The sequence below is a fragment of the Amphiprion ocellaris genome, chromosome 15 (assembly GCF_022539595.1).
Source record: "Amphiprion ocellaris isolate individual 3 ecotype Okinawa chromosome 15, ASM2253959v1, whole genome shotgun sequence".
In the NCBI taxonomy this organism is placed as follows: Eukaryota; Metazoa; Chordata; class Actinopteri; family Pomacentridae; genus Amphiprion; species Amphiprion ocellaris.
Genome location: NC_072780.1, coordinates 15,705,955 through 15,726,483, shown reverse-complemented (window position 1 = coordinate 15,726,483; position 20,529 = coordinate 15,705,955). Strand labels below are relative to the sequence as shown.

General features: G+C 42.7%; 1 protein-coding gene across 5 annotated transcripts in view; it reads left to right on the top strand.

Moving 5' to 3' along the window:
• fam49al (family with sequence similarity 49 member A, like) overlaps positions 1–20,529 on the top strand; it is a 37,853-nt gene that overhangs the window by 11,736 nt on the left and 5,588 nt on the right. The window contains exons 2-9 of one of the 5 annotated variants that reach the window (XM_055017931.1): positions 5,437–5,527; positions 9,572–9,651; positions 10,848–10,927; positions 14,631–14,752; positions 16,005–16,110; positions 19,185–19,321; positions 19,999–20,076; positions 20,381–20,497. In XM_055017931.1, the coding sequence (XP_054873906.1) occupies positions 10,855–10,927; positions 14,631–14,752; positions 16,005–16,110; positions 19,185–19,321; positions 19,999–20,076; positions 20,381–20,497 (633 nt within the window). In that variant the 5' untranslated portion in view covers positions 5,437–5,527; positions 9,572–9,651; positions 10,848–10,854. Of the gene's footprint in view, positions 1–5,436; positions 5,528–5,632; positions 7,026–9,571; positions 9,652–10,847; positions 10,928–14,630; positions 14,753–16,004; positions 16,111–19,184; positions 19,322–19,998; positions 20,077–20,380; positions 20,498–20,529 lie in introns of those variants that run through there. The other 4 variants (XM_055017930.1, XM_055017932.1, XM_023283020.3 and 1 more) reach the window with 4 other exon arrangements.

The window sequence follows — 20,529 nt, the reverse complement described above, 5'->3', positions numbered from 1 at the left end:
ACTTTTCCACTGATTATGTGTGCACACAAACTTACTGCATGTACCAGCATCGACACACTTGCACACACACGCACACACATACACACAGTGCGACTCAAATCAACTCAGCACAATTAAATTTTTATTTTCATTCCAGTGCAGTTAACTTTATATGTTAGAAAAAAACACACACACTTACACACGTCTAGCTCTCTTCCCCCCACATAAAACAGCATGTGAGCAGTCCATTAGGGACAAAGAGGGGCTGCTGATACAGACATATACTGTGTCTGTCTTTGTTTACAGATAGTGGGGGTGCAATGATATCTACAGTAACCGTAACCCACACACATATGTACATGCACACATCACAAGCCCCCTGCGAGCGCATGCAGAACCCTAAAAGCCAATTGTGTTCTCTTTGATTGCAGCTAATTGGCATCCCACATCACAAATAAAGATAACAAGAGCTTACTGTACATCCATCTATCCGCTGACAGCTGGAGCGCAGACACAAAACTGCGATTAAAACTGAAATCTAAAGCTGTAATTTTTCCTGCTCTACTTTTTCAAGGTTCAAAATGTCCCTGAGGCAAAACTGTGGTATTCAAATATTAATGGCTACATTAAATATAAGGAATATATTAATCTCTATGGTGGAAAAAAAAAAAAGAGGGAGACCAGAACTTGAATTGCTCTACCAATAATCTCTTAGGTTAGACACTTTGACAAACAAGATGCTGTAACACATACAGTACAGCACAAACATTTAAGCATTTTATCCACAAATAAGCCATGAAATCCCCGAGTTGCTGCCCCACTTCTTTATTTCACTTGAAAAACGGTCTCTCTGAAGCGTGTCACACAATGGAAATGAATTCAAGAACAGCTTAAACATGTCATAACTCTCTCTCTCTGCCATTTTTCTCCCGTCTCTCACACTATCCTCCTCTTTTCTTTGTCAGCTTCGTAACACGGGCTCACAATGCTCATTTGCAATCGCCCTTTCATGAGGCACCGTGCACTGCTCTGGACTGGTGCATGTGAGACGGAGAGACAAGGGGGAGGGGTGACGGAGGAGAATCATAACCTCCTTCGATTTCCATCCCTCTTTTTACTCTCTGCCACTCCATCTTTCACTCTCTCGCTCAGCCTTTTCCCCCCTTTTATTCTGTCTTTCGCTCCTCACTTCAACGAGGGACAGCGGTATCTATTATTACTTATGAGTGTGTGTGTGTGTGTGTGTGTGTGTGTGTGTGTGTGTGTGGGCCTGAGGCAAATTGGCTGTAGCATTCCATCAGCGGTCAACCTTTAGTGGCGGTCTGGCTGTTTCTGACACTGCCACCTCCCATTTCAGTCCTGAAACTGGCTCTTTGTCACAACTCCTCTCCTCTAATTTTGTTTCCTCTCCTTCTCTCTTCTCCTTATCCTCTATTATTTCTCTTTTACCTTTCCTTTCTTGTCCATTTCACTTTTTCCATTCCTTTCCCGTTGTCTTCTCTTCTCCTAAAAACCTCACCACCATCCCAGAAATGTACAATTTACATCATGATAATGACAGAGCTTCAAAAAAGTGTCTTCTTCTTGTTCTTTCAGGCAATACATCAGATTAAATGAGTTGAAGTGGGCTCTTTTAGTTAGTTTACTTCACTCTTCATCCCTCTTCTGTCCCACTCACATGTGGTACAACCACAGCCTCCTGCACTCGTCCCAATCTTTAGGGACAATATGCTGAAAACAAAGAAGCAAATGATAGAAGGAGGATATAAAAGACACACGAGAAGAGGAAGAGGTCAAAAGGGTGAGTGGTGAGAAGATGAGTGAATGAACGGCTGCATAAAAGAGGAGGTTGGGGTGAACAGAGGGTGGAGAGAGGGGTGTGTCGAGAGGGCGGCCGAAAGGTTGAGAAGAAGCGAAAGAGATGGACAGCGAGTGAGGACAGGAATAATCATCAGTGGGATCTTTTTTTTTTTTTTTTTTTAAAGATGGACCTGTTCAGTGAGTGGAACTAATATGATTCGAGTAGTTCAGGCTCAGAACAAAACAGACAGATGTCTCCATGCGATGACTTTGTGATCTCTGGCTTCTCCTTTCATTTTCTACCTCAGCACCTCCGACTCTCTCACCACCTCTAAATACATTTCGACTCACGATGCTGAAAAAGCAGCCCCCTCCAGCTGGCAAGACTTCTGTGACAGTGTCTGCTGTCTGGAGACTGCAGAGTAGTCTAATATTTGATTAAGATGACACTGATTCATTATGGAGCTGATCAAGTGGCAGCGCTGATATCAAATTCTTCCTGGAATCTGATTGATTAGTTTTGACTACATGGAAAATAAAATATATACAGATCAGCTACAGCATCAAAAACCACTGACAGGTGAAGTGAAGGGATCATTTCGCTACAGTGCAGTGCAGTGTTCGGATGGGAAACGTTGTTGCTTTGCCACATACGTCCTACTTAAACAATATTCCAGACCAAGCACAGCGGCTTGAAGAAAGTGACAAAGACCCCAGCGCATCTCCCCAACCTCCAGACTCTGTAGATCCTAATCTGCTTAGGCATCCATTAGATCATTAGGTGTGCCCAAACAAGCCCAACACATTAACTGCAAACTACAGCACCCAAAGGATCTGCTGCCAACACCCCCCGGAATCTGCAGCACAGGACACCACCACAGGTCCTGTGTTCATGCCTTGATGGTGGCATGAAGGGGACCCAAACAATATTAGATGGGTAGTTTTAGTGTTTTTACTAATCTAAAACCTTTCAGCATATTGTAATTCATGCGGTGTGTGCTGACGCTAGACTTCTCCTCCTCTCCGCTTTGTTTTCAGGTTTAGAAAATCTGGCTCCTGACAGAAGATTTTGGCCAATCACTGGGTTTTTCCACACAGATCACGTGAGCTACTGTTCAGAGAAACCAAGTCTAATTGGACATAAGAGTGCGTACGTGCTCATGCTCCTCTGCTAGGAGTGGTTTGGGACAGAGACGAGAACATGTCTATGTTTTCAAATTCTGACTTTTTAATTTCATTTCAGTTTTTCCAATTTGTCTGTATTGCAGTTTTAAAGATAAAAAAATGACAAAATTTGTGAAGAAAGTTGTATTCATATGTAGTATAAAACTAATATCCAGTATCCATCTCAACACAATTTGGGAAGATTTTGTAGCATCAAAACACCAAATAACAGCCTGTTTTAGACCAAGAAGCTGTATTTTTTCTTTTTTTTTACTTCCCCCCTCTCCTAATCTCTATTCAAACAAGTGTGTCATTTTATGGAGCATTAAACCTGCACATTTGTAGTGACGATAATTGCTCTCTTACTTCTACATTGCTAATTGTCCTGCGATCATTCGATTACATTGTACAATAAAAACAACACACCATAAAGGTGTATGTAGATCTCAAACTCACATGCTGTCTATAGGGAGTCCAGAGATGGGACTTGAAGTTTGTATGCGGATCATGTTAAACTGTGCTGAGAAAGCAAACAGGTGCCATGAAGCTCAAATGGCAAACTGCAGCACTTGACTAATTTGCAGAATTGGAAATAGTAATCCATCAACATGTGTAGTTAAATAGTTATCACAACAGCTGCAAGAAGCTCTGTGGAGTGGAAGATAAGAAAATGTGTGTTTTTTAGGGCGTTTCATTGTTGAAAGTAAATTCATTTGTCCACTTCAACTCTATCCACTAGTAATAACCTGCTGTGTCTTAGGCCAAGGCTTCACCTCCCTCAAACTATGTCTGGAGAAAGGCTTGAACTTTACCCTTTCACTGAGAGGAGAGATCAACGTGTACAAGGCACTTAACTTCAATCAGTGAAAACAAAACTCCCTCCGTAAGGCGGAGGGCATGTAATTCCAGGAGTGGACAGTAGTTTACAACCCCTGCAATGAGGAAAGTAAATGCTTTGGAGCTCCGCACACTCAAGAGATTGAGGAGAGTACAGTCCATCAATCCATCCACCTGATTGATAACACAGCACCGTACCCGACTGTGTGTTGCCATGAGAATAAGAGGCTGCGTTTCCCTGACAACTATTCTGCAAATATCCCGCCTTCCTCCTGTCTGCACTCTCCCCTGATGAGATTTGATGATGCAAGGGCAGCTGCAGTAGTGTTAATAGTTACACCAGTCAGCGGGTAAAACAGCGCTGGAGCCGCACAATGCACGAAACAACAAGATTAAATCAAAAGAAGGAGAAAGAGGCACCTTCCAAGTCCCCTGATTGGATTGATTGTTTTGCTTGCTGATTGTTTTTAACACCCATAAAAGCTAGAACTAATAACTGCTGGCCAGGCGCTTTATAGCTCAAGTGGTGTTACTCCATCAACAATCATCATGGGGCACTTAAAGCAGAAGATTTGAACAATAACAATCAATCAAATGACTGCACATAGTGTGTTCTTGTAGTGCCGGACTCACAGAGAATTATTACCCAACTCTTTAGCCCCCACTTTAATTTTCTGGCCATCAAAAAGGTCAGCTTGCTGCTTTGGTTTCGTTACTGTGTTGTACATTCTCACTACTCTTATAGCACAATTTTCATCCGCAGAAAGCAGCTGTTGTCAGTATAGAGAGGTACAGTACACTACCTGACCAGCACCAAATATCAGACCCACAGTTGGAGACGATTTAGTGAAAAAAGCATTTAGCAGATTAAGAAATCGACATTCTTATCAGGAGGACCAGCTGGTAGTGTCTGACTACTCCTAACTCCCAGGTAATCCAAAAATGAACAGAGGCGCAGCATGAATGAAGTGGACTCGGGTCATGCAAACATTTTTGGGAAACCAACAGTTCCATTTGTCACTCAAAGCTGCCACATTCTTAGTTAGGCATAGCTTTAGGCTTTGTTACAGTTTAAAGAGGTCAGTTATATAAAAGTTACCTCCATGTACAGTTGTCATGATCGGAGAAATCAGCTATAGCTACTAAAATCATTTCTGTACGAGGATGTAAAGACGTTAAATTCTTCTGTGAATTTCAACATTTTAACATGGGGGGTCTGTGGGGATTGACTCGCTTTTGGAGTCAGCCTCAAGTGGCCATTCTGAGGAACTGCAGTTTTGCAACATCCATGTTGGCATCACTTTTCAGCCCCAGAGGTTGCTGCTTGTTTATTCAGTGGCTCATGCTTGTCTATTAGTTTAGATAGTTGGTTGATGTTGTGTTTCCAGCTTGCTGTCTTCAAGTCATCAGTTATTTAAGCTTAAACATAGGCTACAATGTTTTTGGACGTAGCATCAGGTTGAATCTAGTTGTATCAAGCTGAATAAAATCATACCATAATACTATTTGCCTAAAAATTTCTTTTTAGCCTTTCTGAATCTGTGCGTTATGAATTCAAAATGCATCACTACGTTCGTTTTTTCACAGCTCCGTCGTGTACAGGGTGTAGAATTTTATGCTAATATCTCTCTCTGTGTGTGTCTTTCTCTTTGTCAGGTGGTGGGTGCTGATGCTGTAACCACTGTGTGGAGCTGACAAGCCCTGGTTGATGCAGTGAAGTGTTCCAGTGGGATAAACACAAGCGAAGGTAGGAATGAAAGACGAGGAGGGGAAAAATTCGCAAAAGCAAACAGCTGAACATTTCAAAAATAAGGAAGCAGCAGAGAAACACCATATGGGAGATTCGGGAAGAGACAAGGCGGATGGACGATTTGGGAATAAGGAAAGAGTGATGGGTAGAAAGGAAAGATGAGAGTCGCTGCATCTGTTGTATACAGTACAGCTGTTGAATGGGTTTGAGTCACAGTCTACTGAATAGCTAGTCAGTGTCTGGTGACAGATTGTGGTTAGTGGCAGGGAGGGGAAAGAGAGTTCGAATGCTGTTATTGGTGAACCAACAGAGGTTAGACTTGGCAAAGATGAGCAGTGCTGTTTCTGTGCTCAGTAAATCCACACTGATGAAGCTCCGGGGCTGTAACAGGAGAAATCTTTCAGTAAGAGCTGAAAGGAGGCTGGGAGGCTTAGCTCTGCTGCTTGGCTTCCAATCTGGACCAGGTTTGCTTTTCAGACCCATGTGGGAGCCGAGCTGTGTCTTTATTAAGGCTCAAGGAGCCCCTCGGTTTGATTTCTCTTGCCGGACTACAGATGAGAGCTGTGTGTGCTGTGCAGTTGCATAAGAGAAGCACTTTGCTCCACTTCATGCCAGCTGACTGCAAACATTGTGTGTGTGTTTGCTTGTAACTGAAACTGCAACCAGTGACCACCAAACACACTTCCTAATTCACAGAATACCATGTCTTAATGCTCAAACAGTCCATCTGCGATCCATCCAGTGGCTTTTATGAGATGTACATTATGGACGCAAGTTTAATAGCCAATGTGTGTTTGCGCTGCCTTATCGCAATTTCCATTCTGGCACTCAGATTTCTTGCACCTAAGGGCCACCAGTGAGACTGAATGGCACCATGATGAAATGTGCTGTGACAAGACAAGGCCAAAGGAGCTGGGAGAGTGCTGCTGAGTGGTGAAATAGAGAAGTGAGGCAGAAAGAAGAGTTGGAGGGGATATTTTTGAGGAACCCATTCTGACGTCAGAAACAAAAAGGGAGAAGGAGCTGTCTTCATACGCGTACAAACTGAAACGATACAGACACACATCAGAGAAAGGCAGAAATGTAAATACCATGAACATGAACTATGTTCTGCATACCGACAATCTCACCGAGCAAAGTATCATCTTCTGCAAACAGAGCAGCATCTAGCACAGAGAGCGAACAGAGAAAACCACAAGTTTTTAAATAGAAAGCTCAAAAAGAGAAGTGTGAAGTGGACAGACAAACACAGAGAGTGAGACAGAGGGAGAAAGAGTGAGAGCAGAAGTTTACCTCAGCGTCTAAGAAAAGCAGAGTGGCAACCAGTGTCACCGAGGGACTACAGTTATCGCTCTGAGCCGGGGTAACCGAGGATTTACTCACAGCAACGGTTTGAGAGAGCAGCGAGGAGGAGGACAGGAGAAAGAGAAGACTGAGGAGGAGAAACTGAGGGATAAAGATAAAGGAAGAGGTGACGCACTCGAAGGAAAAGAGGGTAAGAAGAGAGAGATAGGAGCAGCTGCTGGCTGGTTTTCTAATGTACTGATTTTCAAGCTTGACGAACGTCTTTCTGTTTGCCGTAAGTGTCGTGCAGTTAATTGAAACATCAATTTCACACGTAGTAGCAACTGATGCATCAGATCAGCAGTTGTTAGCGAATGACCCCGTGTGTGAGCAAACTGGATGCCTTTTTCTCCCGTCTTCAGCTGAGACGAGCAGACGATATTGCCAGGCCAACAGTATCCTGGCAACCATCAGCCGAGCTCTGCTCTCGGGATGGACCGCATGCTGCTTCAGACTTGTGCTGATATGTGTGTGTATGTGGCTGGTGTGAGGCTACCTCGAACACACACTCTCGGCTGTTCACGTGTCAAAAATCTTTCATCGCTTTATACGAGGCTGTGATCTGTATCTCAGCTTGACTTCGCCTTTGCAATCACCTTGTCAGGCCGAGGATGAGAATCTGTTATTCATATATTCATAGTGCCGGTTCGGCGTGTGTCTTGGAGCAGGTGGTCTAAAAGTCAGGGAGGAGACAGGCTGCGTTTTACACATCGGAACCGGCGCTCATAGGTTACGGCAGTGACTCAGCATACAGTTTCCCGGCCCTTCTAACAGATCTAGCTGTAGATAGATTAGAAACACAATGCAGTAGATGCAGTCCTCATGTGAAAACTTTGGAGAATGTCAGCAAGCCGTCTCAGCGAGTGGACAGCGTAACACCATCCCTGTTCCATCTGTACCTCAGTGCTGCATTGCAACACCCGTTCTTGCTGAGTAACCACGAAAAGACACGATTTTTTTTCAGGATGGGGGCATCTCATAAACATGCTAATGCTGAGCATAAATCATTCTTGCAGGGGGAAACTGATAGGCCTCTGCTGTGTGCTAACATAGCACATAAACTCACAGGGTCGGGCAGAGGAAATGAAACTTGGCAGCTGCTTACCTTCTGCTACCAAAGTCCCTCTATGATCAAGAAGGGAGGAGACGATTAAGCAGCAAGGCTTTCATACTCGCACAGCTGAGAGTCATTTCTAAATATTGGATTCCTCTTTTGTGTGTGCGTGTGTTTATTGTATATTTTTTTATGCAACACACACACACACACACACAAGTCCACATGCGGTCTCTCAGTCCACCTACTCATTGCTCTCTTAGCATCTGTTTGCCTTAAATTTGAATTTCTTTTACTTGCTTTAAGGTTGTTAAATTCACCTTATTTCACACTGAATGACAGCATCACATATATTCTGTATCAGCTTGTTCCAACATTTTATTGAAGCTACATGATGATTTAAGCTGTGTTATGTCCACACAATGGAGATATTCTATCATTTTAAAACACTTTTTTTATTATTCAGCCTTACATATTTTGTATCTTTGGACACTTTTGGATCTCCACTGTGATTCTGAATAATGCTCCGTGGGTTTCAACTACGTGTGGGTAGTTTCATACTTTAAGTACTGATACTACTAAGTTCTGCTACTAGCGTTAGTAGGATTGCTGCCAAAAAATAGATCCAACTGGGTGGTTTGGGCACATGCCTCATGCAGCACTGAGTCCATTTGCTGCATGTCTTTCCCTTTGCCTCATTCCCTCTATTTTCTGTCTCTCTCCAGGTTTTTTGGCTTAAATATGCCAAAGACTTGGATCTATTGTTACATTTTGGCTGGACCACCCCATTGATCAACTCCTTAGTTCAGTGAATTTACACACAAAATCATAACTGTGATTTTAACATGCCGGTGATTAAATAGACAAGAGCAAAAATGGTAAAGTCATTTGGTGGTAATAAAACTATATTCAGCCTATTAATAATGCATTAACGTCATAAATCACAACACACAAGTCTGCCCAGAGAGCAGTTTATAAGCTGTCATTAATAATGAAATGAACTGGGACTGAAGAGGCTGGAAACAGGGAACGCTGCCCTGCTCTTAAATTTTCAAACACCTGACATATGTTCTTTGGCCTGGTGCTGTGTGTGAACATGCAGACTGGTATCTTCTGCCTGTCTGACCTCCAGTGTCATCTAATGAAGCTTGCATCATTGGTTTCATAAAGCTCTGCCAGGAGCCTCTGGAGGTACAAAGAGCCTGTCATAAAGTATCTATAGACTATTGGACATAAAGAGCATTAGGGCAGAGCAGCCCATACATGGCCGGCTTTTATTGGGTTACTATAGCAATGTAAATGGATTAAAACCAGCACTCAGCTCTTGTGACTCCCAATGAGTGAGTTAAATGATTCACTACTGGATTTAGGCCTTCCTCTAATTGAATACAGCATACGCTGTGTATTGGATGCAAACTGTGATCAGTGTCATTTATGACTGGAATGTCTGACTTCGCTCTGGACATATTGCTTAGACAGAAGGACGGAGCAGCAAAGGAAAAAGGGATAATTACACGAGTGCAGATGGGTAAAAAACTAAAACAGTCACAACCTGCTGTGTTCTCCATGTGCCTGTTGTGTGTTTTCTTGCGGGTTGCCAGGTTCTGCGTACTGTATGCATTTTGTTGTTTCCTCCCGTCCAGGTCGCCAGCCATGGGGAACCTCATTAAGGTCCTTGGCAAGGATTTAGAGAACTGTCCACATTTTTTCCTGGACTTTGAAAGTAAGTGAGCGCCAGGGTGTGTGCACGTGTCTGTGTGCTTGAATTGTGAGCGCATGTGTGTGGAGCGGAGGTGTGCAGTGGGAGGTCGGCGCGTGGGGTCAGGGGAGGCGTGTTTGGAGGCGAGCTGCTGAGTTGTTGATGGTGTGATGGAGTGCTGTTGAGGGTGTGGTTTGTCATTATCAGGCACTCTTTAGTCCCACTCTCACCCCGATGAAGTTCTGCACATGTATACACGGTGCAAAGGTAAATACCATGATGCAAAGGAGCATCAGTATGAATTAAAAACACAGATATGTGCAATGAAAAATCACATTAGCTGTTAATTTTACGGGACTGAATTTGATAATGAATGACCTCGAAAGGCACAACCTATAATAAAAATTAACAAGAGAGCGCGTATTTGACACCAGCATTTTAGACTTTTATCCCATGGAAACTCACCTCTTTTTTCAGTTCCAGTTTTTACCAACAAGTCTGCCCACAAATTGGAGCCTTCACATAAAATGGGGCAGGCTTATGTGCTTTTATTATTAGGGTTGTTTTTGAGATCATTTTTGGTTTCAAGTGGTTTTTATTCTTACTCAGGTAAATTTTTCTGTATTTGAGTCTCCATTTCTGTTTTTGCCCAAAAGTAAGGAGTAAGTTCTGTTTATTTGTATTTTTTAGTAGTACTAGTAGTATTTTAAAGATTTTTGAATAAATTCTTATAATTATTTATTTAGATATTTTACAAGTTTACAAGTACTCTCATCGTATTGATTATCCATCTATTTATCCAGGATTCTTGGGAGAATCCAAATAATTATGTGTATCTGAGGGGTACATTGGTATTTTTATTGTTTTGCTGTTGTTGCGTGTCAAATTCTAATTACATTTTGTGACGTTTGACCATCAAACTCGAGAATCGCTACCGTCAGCGCCACAAATGACGCTTACGAATCCTCTGAATGCCGCCATGAGAGTGGGATTAAAGAAGCTGTGCATCCATGTTGCCATGCTTCACCCGGGACATACTCCCACCATGCCATCCCAACAACCTCCTCTCATCCAGTCCCCCACCTCAGCACCTTCACCACACACACACACACACACACACGCACACACGCACACGTACACACTCACATGCAGCCACGTGCGCACAACCCCGACACCCACCCCCTCATCACCCACAGACTTCTTCCCTCTCTCTGTTCCAGGGGGCTCATGGGAAACCTCCTGAAAGTGCTGGCTTGCGCCGAACTTGAGCATGGCCCAATAGTTTTCCTTGACTTTGAACGTGAGACCATCCGCTTCTTATTTTTTTGAGTTATCCCTTTCTCTTTGTTGCCTTTCCTTTTTTTTCTCCATCATTTCCATCTACGTTAGCTGACCATTGTGCCATCCTTACGTCCTTATTTACCCTTTAGTCCCTCCTCAGCTCTTCTTGTTCCACTTTATCTCTTGATTTCCGCTCCAGGGACTGGCATTTGAAAGTCATTTGGCTGCTTTCTAAAGAGTCTTATTCACACGCGCCACATCTTATTAGACGCAGACAGATGCACAATAGCATGGTGGCAGTGTGGCAAAATGACAACAACAATGCTTTGATCTCCTGAGCTACAAAAACTGTGGAGACATAAAGAGTGAATGCCAGTCCTGTGTGGGTTTCTGTTGCTCTGGGATGACGATGGCTAACAAAAAGTCTATCGTCATCCCTCCACCTCCTCATCTCCTCATCCCCTATTGTGTGTCTGACCTATCTGTGTGTGTGTGTGTGTGTGTGCTCTGCACAAAACAGTGTGTGTGTCAGTGAGTGAGAGTGATTAAGTGAAACTGAAAGAAAAAGAGTGCGACTGTGAAAAAGACTGGAAAATAAAACCACCTCTGTCCCTTCTTCTCTCATTTTCCCAGTCAGTGAATTCTAAACTCTGCTGTGTGAAAACATTCATCCTAACAAGTCATTTTATTCCACTACTCAGTGCTAAAATCTTTTTGAAACAACTATATAAAAACACCAATTACCACTAAGCACAGAGTCATGTTGCATGCATGGCTAAAGAACTAGAAGAAACCCAAATTTTAAAGGGTTTTGTTGAATTATTTATTTCTGTAAGACCAAATTTAGACTTTCTGACGTCACAAAATTTTTATTTTTACTGCACTGGAACATTTAAAATAAGAAAAATCCTCCCTTGAATTTTAAGACTGATTATGAGACGAAATGAACTGTTAAGATGGAGATATTTTGCACTGTATCCCAACATATTCTGCTCCTCCTCAGCCACTTTACCCCCTTTAACAGCTGGCTTCCTCCGCCTCTTCCTGTATGTTACAGCAGGAGTAGGAGAGCTCACTGCTGGCGAGAGACGTCAGCTGTCAAATAGGTTGAATTTCCCCTTCATTTATTATGCCTGTGATTCACTTTACTTCGGAAGCAAGTGGAATGAGTCAGACTCGGGAATGGCAGCTTTAGACGCTTCCCTTCCCCTCCTCACCCACCACCACTGTGCCATCTGTGAGCTCTCCTTCTCAACCCGGAGACACACTCACCTCTGTCACACAGCTCCCAGTTTGGTTTAAACTGCGCTCAGCTCTCATCAAGCTATTTATGGCTGAATTGTTCCTCGTTCAAACCATTTGTCAGAGGAGGAACAAATGTGACAACAAGCAAAAATGCCAACAATTTCCTATTTAGTTCCCACTTTAATTACTTGAACTGAATTAAACCAACCTATACTCCTTTAAAAATGTTGAAGGAATCATTTTTAATTTTTTTTTAATTAATAGCACAAAAATAATGTGTTCATATAGACTCCTGACTTGTGAATATGTTAAACACGACTACATTTGAGAATATCTTTAGTAAAGCACAAAATGCGAGCTGTGTGTCTGAAACATTTCTTGCTAACTTTTTAGCACACTATAGTTACTCTCCACCATTTTATTGGAATGGAGTGCATAAATGTATTCTCTATGTAGCACTCTTCATATTTCCACAGGAAAGTGAATAGTAATGTCCATGGAATGCAGACTCTATGACTTTGACTAGAAAGGTAACACTGAGCTGAAGTGACCAGGTTTAGTGTCTAAAATCTCAATTTACTGATCACTATTGTCCATTTAACAGGGAGTAGTGATTGAGTGAACAGAGGGTGATTCAGACACTTAACTATAAGAGAGAAATTCGAACCCAATTCCTCCTACTTACTGCTTTATGCTGAGCTAAGCTAGCCATTTCTGGACTTTAGGTGCATATTTATCGAGACAAACCCACCGCCACGATGCTCGGTATTTGGAAGATTGGAGAGTATATTAAGGTTAAACCAAAGACTGAATGTAAATTAATAGCAAAGCTTATCAAACAGCCAAAAATAACTTAAAATCAACAACAGAAAGCATGTTAACTGCTTGACAACCACAGATTATAAGGCTAATCATAACTGTGGCATAAAACGCTACCACAGGTAACAGAACTCACCTGGTAAACTTTGTTCTTGTTCCTTCAGGACCTTGTTGCTTGTCAAATCTGCGTCCATACCCCTTAGTGCAGCTACATGCAGTTTAGGCTTGCACTTTGTTCAAACTGGTTTCGTAAATGTTACAAGATCCAACTTAGTAAGATTCTTATTGTGATTTTTATGATAAAAGTGACCAGGGTGCTGATACGTTCAGGTGCGGTCATGTGTGAAAGGTATGGCATTGATCTTTGAAGTTTTATCAAGACGGTGAACTATTCCTTTATTGCTAAGAGATTATTTAATTAATGCCTAGTAAACACAATATGTTGTTGTTTACCAGAAGAATGAAGGAGGGCATTAGTGAGAAGTCACCAGGATAGCGACTCTCGCTGTGTTTATTATGGCAGCCGGTGTGCACATAGGACGGCAAATATTCCATGATTACTAGTTCTCTGCAGGGAGGCAGTGCCTCAGGGTGCAGAAATAATCAGCAGTGCTACCTCATGTAGAGGACTGCCTGGGCACACTCCCACTCTCACAATGCAAGAAAACTAAACACAATGATGACTCAAGAGGACGCATCCTAAATTGTGTCCCTCAAACACTTAATCCCTCCCGTATGCATGCAGCACGCCACAAAGTGCAGCTATAACTGGGAGGTGCCCTGCAGCAAAACACTGAGTTTACAGTATATGTGCTGCTCAGTGTGTGTGTGTGTGTGAAACAGATAAAGACTGAGCATGCCCAGAGGTCGTCCCTCATGCTGATTGCTTGTTTTAGCATTTCTCACAATTAAACCTCAAGGGCAAAAAAAAAAAAAAAAAAAAAGTGTCTACCCATTCATAGAAGTGGAGAGCGAAATAGAAAGTGAGAAAAAGATGGATAAGACTATTATATCAAACTAATGGGACAATTACACCTATCCAGGTCTGTATAAATCTCTACTGAATGGACATGAGCGACGATTACAGTTGAGGAGTCAGACACATTATCCAAGTCGTGCAATCCAGGCACTTTCACAGAACCTGAAAAACCATCAAAATGTAAAAGTTTTCGTTGTAGCTTCCAAATTGTTCCCTCAAGTGGAACTGACCCATCATTTTCTTGTCTGTAGTAGGTGACCAACCACTGTAATCAAACCTCGCTGTGTGACAGAGTGTGCCTCACAAGTCTCTGGTTGTAATTCTACGAGTAAATTGGATCGTTTCTTTGCTGGCCAGATTCTGACCTTCGATATTTATGGCTGCAAGTCCACAAACTTGGATTAAATGCAGTAATTTTCTCTTGTGGAGATGCTTTGTTGTTATTGCAGTGAGCAATCTCAGGTTTTTATCTGGCCTTCTAGGATACTTTCATTTCAGCTCTTCCTTCCTCACTAACTACCGTCTCCTCTCAAATCTTCTCCCTGTTCTCTTTCATTTTCTTTCCATTTTCTCTGCCACCTCCCCTCAACATTTTCATCTCTTCCCGCACCTTACACCACACTCTCATTTCCCACTCCCTCTCTTCCCGTTTCCCTTCCCTCCCTTCCCTCCCCTCCAGATGCCCAGCCCACAGAGGCAGAGACGGCCGTGTGGAACCAGGTCAGCGCCGTGCTGGAGGAGGCTCATGGGATCTTGGCCGAGCTGCAGTCCTATAATGGCGCGGGCCAGGAGATACGAGAAGTGAGCACCGAGCAGTCGATAAGTGCTGAACGTCGATAAAGTGTGGAGCACACAGTGCAGCATGGAGAGATAACACTCGTGTGAATCACAGGGTGTAGTTCTGACATGGAGCGTACCATGCAGCACACACTAAATACAAGCAGCGTGTGGAAGTATTTCTCAAACAAGCATTTTGCGCAATATGCTGTGTTTGGTTGCAACGATGTGCTAGAAGCATAAATATCATCTGCTATGCTGGTCTTGATGAACAGCAGCTACAGTACACAGTGTTGAGATTCAGCTTTTCTTCAGCGACACATTACTGCAAACCAGCTTCCCCCTGCAGTAAATGCTGAATCATTTCCTCTCCTTTCTTCCTCACTTTGGAAGCATGTTTTTAGAAACTAAAGGACACTAGCCACAAAATTGCAATTCACTTGGCTTGATTTATATATTTACTTTTTAACATTGCATCTGCAGTCATGTTCAAGCCTTAGCTGCAGTAGGACTGTAGTACCACTGCTACACACAGGAGCGTTTTTATGCTTCACTGATTCCATAAGCATTAATGACTAGAAATATATATTTCAACAGCATGTTATTGTGATGATGAATGTCCCACATGCATCATCTTATTTCCATGAATACTCACTATTACTAGATCATCACATGTGTATCAATTCGCCTCTGAAAGTAGTCCCTAACAGAAGCATAATCTACTCTTGTTTGATTCACGTTTGCTGTGAACTACAGTGCCCAGCTATCTTAGGAAACTAACTAGTGGTTTGTAAAATGGATGTTTGTGACCTGATTTAAAAGATGTACATTTTAAATAAGAACAAACTGGCTTGAGGAATGATATGAATAAAGTAGGGAAGTTGGGAAGTAATGAGAATACAACTAGTACAGTTTTAGGTTTAGACTTTTTATTGGATTTGTTGACAAAAAGAAAAATGTAACCTTACTGTACTTTCTAGGGAACTATGCCTACACTTACATTTATGTGAGATAGTTTGGTAAATCATATCTCATGGCATTGGTGTTGATAGAAGCAAATTAGGTTTTATTAGTAAATCATATTTGACAAATTTTTCAGTCTTTGATACTGTGTCAGGTTGTTGCTTTTTGCTGTACTATGGCGGTGCTATTAAACTGAAAGTGAAAATGTTTCATGAAAGTCAAAAATCACTTCAAGGAAGTGAGGACAGAGGAGATGGGAAGCTTTCAAAAACATTTTTGGACAGTAACATCTGCTTGTGTTACTCGCCTGCAGGCCATCCAGAACCCAGGCGACCTGGCTCTGCAGGAGAAGGCCTGGAACGCAGTCTGCCCCCTGGTGGCCAAGCTGAAGAGGTTCTATGAGTTCTCTCTCCGACTGGGTGAGTATGTCTTTAAAGATATTTCCGAGTGACGCAACTCCCTCTCTGGTGGCCATATTGGAGGTCCAACATGAGTTAAAAATATAGCCGCAAGCTCTACAACTTAAATCTAAATCTACAAAGACTTTATTGCTGTCAGCTACTCTAGTATTAAAGCAGGAATGCTTTCTGTATGGTTATCAAAATGTGCATTGTTACAATGGGGGAAGGGGGGGGGCAACATAAACAGTTGTAGTTGGTAAAAATCAAATTATTTATAATAGAGAAGTCTGAACAAAAATGTGCAAGATATTATACAAATGAGGCAAAACTAAGGAAGAGGGCTGGTGGGTGCTGCTCAAATTAAAGAAAACAGCAAAACACAAGAAGAGTTCTCATAAGGAGAACTTAACACTACACTACAATACAATCACTGTGGACAAAAGAAAAAAGTAAACAAAAAGGCTCACTACCTGGGAACTGGCACAAAACAAAACTACATGGGAGTCAGCACCCCTAACCCTGGTGAAAACTAGACAAAAGAAAACTACCTGTAGTGAAATGAAATGTTGCTGTATCAGTTTTTAATACTAATCCTGGCCCAATTCCTACCACACAGTCTATCTGCCTCAACCACACAGATCACACAGAATGACACCGTAGAAGTCAGCTGCCTGTTCAGTTGAACTAACAACTCTTTTAAAAGAGTTGCCAGTTTCCGGTTGGTCAGCCTGGTGAGCGCCGCACCAATCACAGGACTCCTGGTTGCAGCCACGCCTCTGCCGTCGTGGTCCAACCAGGGAGTGGGGATCACACAGCACTATTTGCATAGCCACAATATATGGTTAAAACACACACACAGGGTAGGAAGCGCTGGCCGTAACAGCATTTTCTGCACCTTGGTAGGTGAAAGTGATGTAGGGGTAGTGAGCAAGAGGAAGACCAGTGGAGGTGAAAGGTGCACACAGGAAGAGCCTCACATTCGTGTCGCTTTGTCACACTTTGTGACAGAGACATGCGTGAAATAAACTGCTTTGTTTTGCAGTTTGGCATTTGCAGCGCATTAAAGTGTGCAGCATTGTAGTAGTTTCACAGATTAGCACTGCAAGCCAACACTAGCTATTGTCTTCTTGAAAGCTATTCAACATTTCCAGGATGTGAGACGTACAGTATGTGACAGACGGCATTGTTAACACTTTGTGACTGTGGCACACTCAGTAAAAAGAAAGATATTTTAATAACAGCACAACGGATTCATTGTACACGTTTCATAAAACATAAGGAGGACTACGCTGAAGGTGATGAAATTGTCGAGCAACATTAAAGAGGCTCATCATCATCATCATTTTACATTCAGTCCAAGAGCATTCCTCCACACACACACACACACACACACACACACACACTATGATGTCCTCTCAGCCATCTCTGCAGCATCCTGACCTAGCACCCAGGCAGCCGTTGCTACGGAAACAGTGGTACATGGTTGTCCAGCACCAAGAGAGATGGAGAGAGTAGAGAGAGAGAAGTACAAGCAGAGAAGTGTTCAGCTGCCGCCTCTGCTCTGCCTTCCAATAATACTTCAATCTCAGGGACATTGTGTTCTCAGCTTACCTTCCAGTGAGGGCCGGCTGACTAATAATTGATGAATATTTATCAGAGCTAATGTATCTGTGAGATGCCGGACAACAGACATTGCATTACTTCCAGCCTGTTAGAGAGAAAAGGGATCAAATCCTAATGACTCAGAGAGTAAAACCTACATCCCTTCCTTTTTTGTTCCTAGCAAACTGAATTTCCCCTGGTGAGGGAATCAGTAAAGTTTATTTTATCTCATCAACAATGATGTTTTATTTCTTTATTGCATAAAAGTGGACAGTAAGACATTAAGAGGTCCCACGTATCGTCTCTATATCCAGTCTGTCACTATAAACCGTCAGGAGTTGGTGCTGAGGATAGGGACCAGCGCTCTGCTAACAGCAGGAGGGAGAAAGGGGTTTCTGCCCAGGCCTTTTAGATGAAACACTTCAGCGCTGTATTTATAGAAGGCCCTTATACATTTTTAATGCAGAGGAAGGAATGGGGCCTCAGGAGACTTTGCTTCTGAGGCATCACTGCTACACACAGCCTCTGGGGTCTGGCTCTGGCGTCTGATTTGTTACATGCGGCAAAGCAGCAAAAATTTTTACTTCAATACGGTATGTGACGCGGGGGATATGTTTGGTCAGTGATACAGTAGCCACAAGGGTGCAGGCTGTATCATCAGCTGCAGTGTGATCTCTGCTGAGCACCGTTTGTGTTCATTTAGTTTGTGTTGTACAGTGGCATTTTTTATTACTGCCTGTAGTCACAGAGGGTAAAAAGAGTGCGGCTGAATAGCAAAATCTCAATAGAGGTCAAAATAGATGCCAGGAGAGTCTGCAGCCGTGATAGCAGCTCTGACAGTCTGTAGTTGGGTAGTTTGAATGAAATGCTAAGCAGGCAAAATGTTTACCTTGTTAACCATGTCAGTTTAGACAGTCAAAATGAATAATTGAAGAGTTAATTAAGTGAACTGCAACGATTTTACACTCCTCTGTCTGTGCACCAGTGTAGGGGAATACTACAGCAGATGTGGACAAGCTGTATCTGGACAAAGTTTGATAAGTCATGACAACTGGCCAACAAACTGACACTACTAACTATGCCTCTAGTGCAGCTAAAATGCAGTTGTTGGGCTCCAATTCTGAATTTCTACTCACCGAAATCTCAGCCAAAAAAGGCCTGCTGGAAACCCTGAGCCTTGTGTTCAGAACAGGCCAAAAGGTCAGTTATTTCAGCTGATGTCAGTGGTGCATCAAGCCAACAGGCATCTTGTGATGTCCAGCAAAGTCATGACAACACTCAAGAAAATCAATTTTTTTCATTTTGCGCCAGTTGAAATGCTGCTGCTGCATTTTGCTTTTAAGCCGGTGACATGAAAGAGTCTTCAGATCCAGATTAGAGAGAATTACAGCAGCCTGAGCAAACACAGATAAACGCCTGCACGGTTATGACATGCAGATTCCAAGTGAAGTACATGAATTTCTGACATGGATGCGTGCGTGTATTTGCAGAGAACGCCTTGCGCAGCCTGCTGGAGGCGCTGACGAGCCCGCCGTACGCTCCCATGCAGCACCTGGAGAGAGAGCAGGCCCTGGCCAAACAGTTCGCAGAGATCCTTCATTTTACCCTCAGCTTCGATGAACTAAAGGTTAGTTCATCTTGTTTTGTTCTAATTACAGTCCTCAGACACTGACCTTTACTGTACTGAAAAATCAATCTAGTCTCATGAATAGGCTTCTGAGAAGAAAGACTTTGATTGTAAAAATGTCGCCGCGAAGACAAGATTTTGGCTGAATTAACCCAGTTTGGACTAAAACCTCAAAGACATCACCCTCACTATACTTGATATTTTCATCTACACACTGCTTGAATTTTACTCCCAGCTATATATGTAGTATATTTAATGCCAGAGCCGGACACCATAACAGGAAACTATGAATCAATTTCAATGCTAGCTTATCTATCTTATCATGCATGTATCCAACTGTGTGTTATATGTTCCTTGTTCCCCACATCCCTCTTCTCCCATCCCTATCCTTCTCCACTCCTCTACCCCTCTATCTCTACCTCTCTACCTCTTCTGTCCCTCTCAACCCGCCCAGCCAGCAGGCAGATGGGTCCCCCCACATAAAGAGCCGGGTTCTGCTCAAGGTTTCTTCCCTGTTAAAAGGGTGCTTTCTTGCCACTGTCGCCTTAGGGCTGCTCTGGGGGTTCAGACATATGGGTTCTGTAAAGCGTCTTGAGACAATTTGACCTGTAATTGGCGCTACATAAATAAAACTGAATTGAATTGAACATGTTTAACCCTTTTCTCTCACTATGCAGATGACAAATCCAGCCATTCAGAATGACTTCAGCTACTACAGGAGGACTATAAGCAGGAACAGGCTGAACAACCAGCAGGTGAGACCTTGGAGACGTGATGCGGTTGTTTTTGTTGCATACGTGATCAAATGCTGAGCCGAAGCATCACTTTCTCTCCTTTAATCATTAATGACTGAAGTGGAGGTGTTCCTTACCTCCTAACAACACAGAGAGATGTACAATCAATATTTCATTTGACATTTGAGTTACACAAATTAGAGCCGCGATTGAATTCCTGATTACACTCTCATTTTTCCAGCTGGACGGCACCATCATCAGATTGGATGATGAATGTTGTCGTTTTTTAAAAAAGACATGACATCTGTTTTGTCTTGGCACGCAGCTGGAAGCAGAAAATGAGGTGAACAATGAAATGGCCAATCGGATGTCTCTGTTCTACGCTGAAGCAACACCAATGCTGAAGACTCTGAGTAACGCCACCACCAAGTTTGTTTCAGAGGTACGTTCCTCAAACATCCAGCGTCACATTCA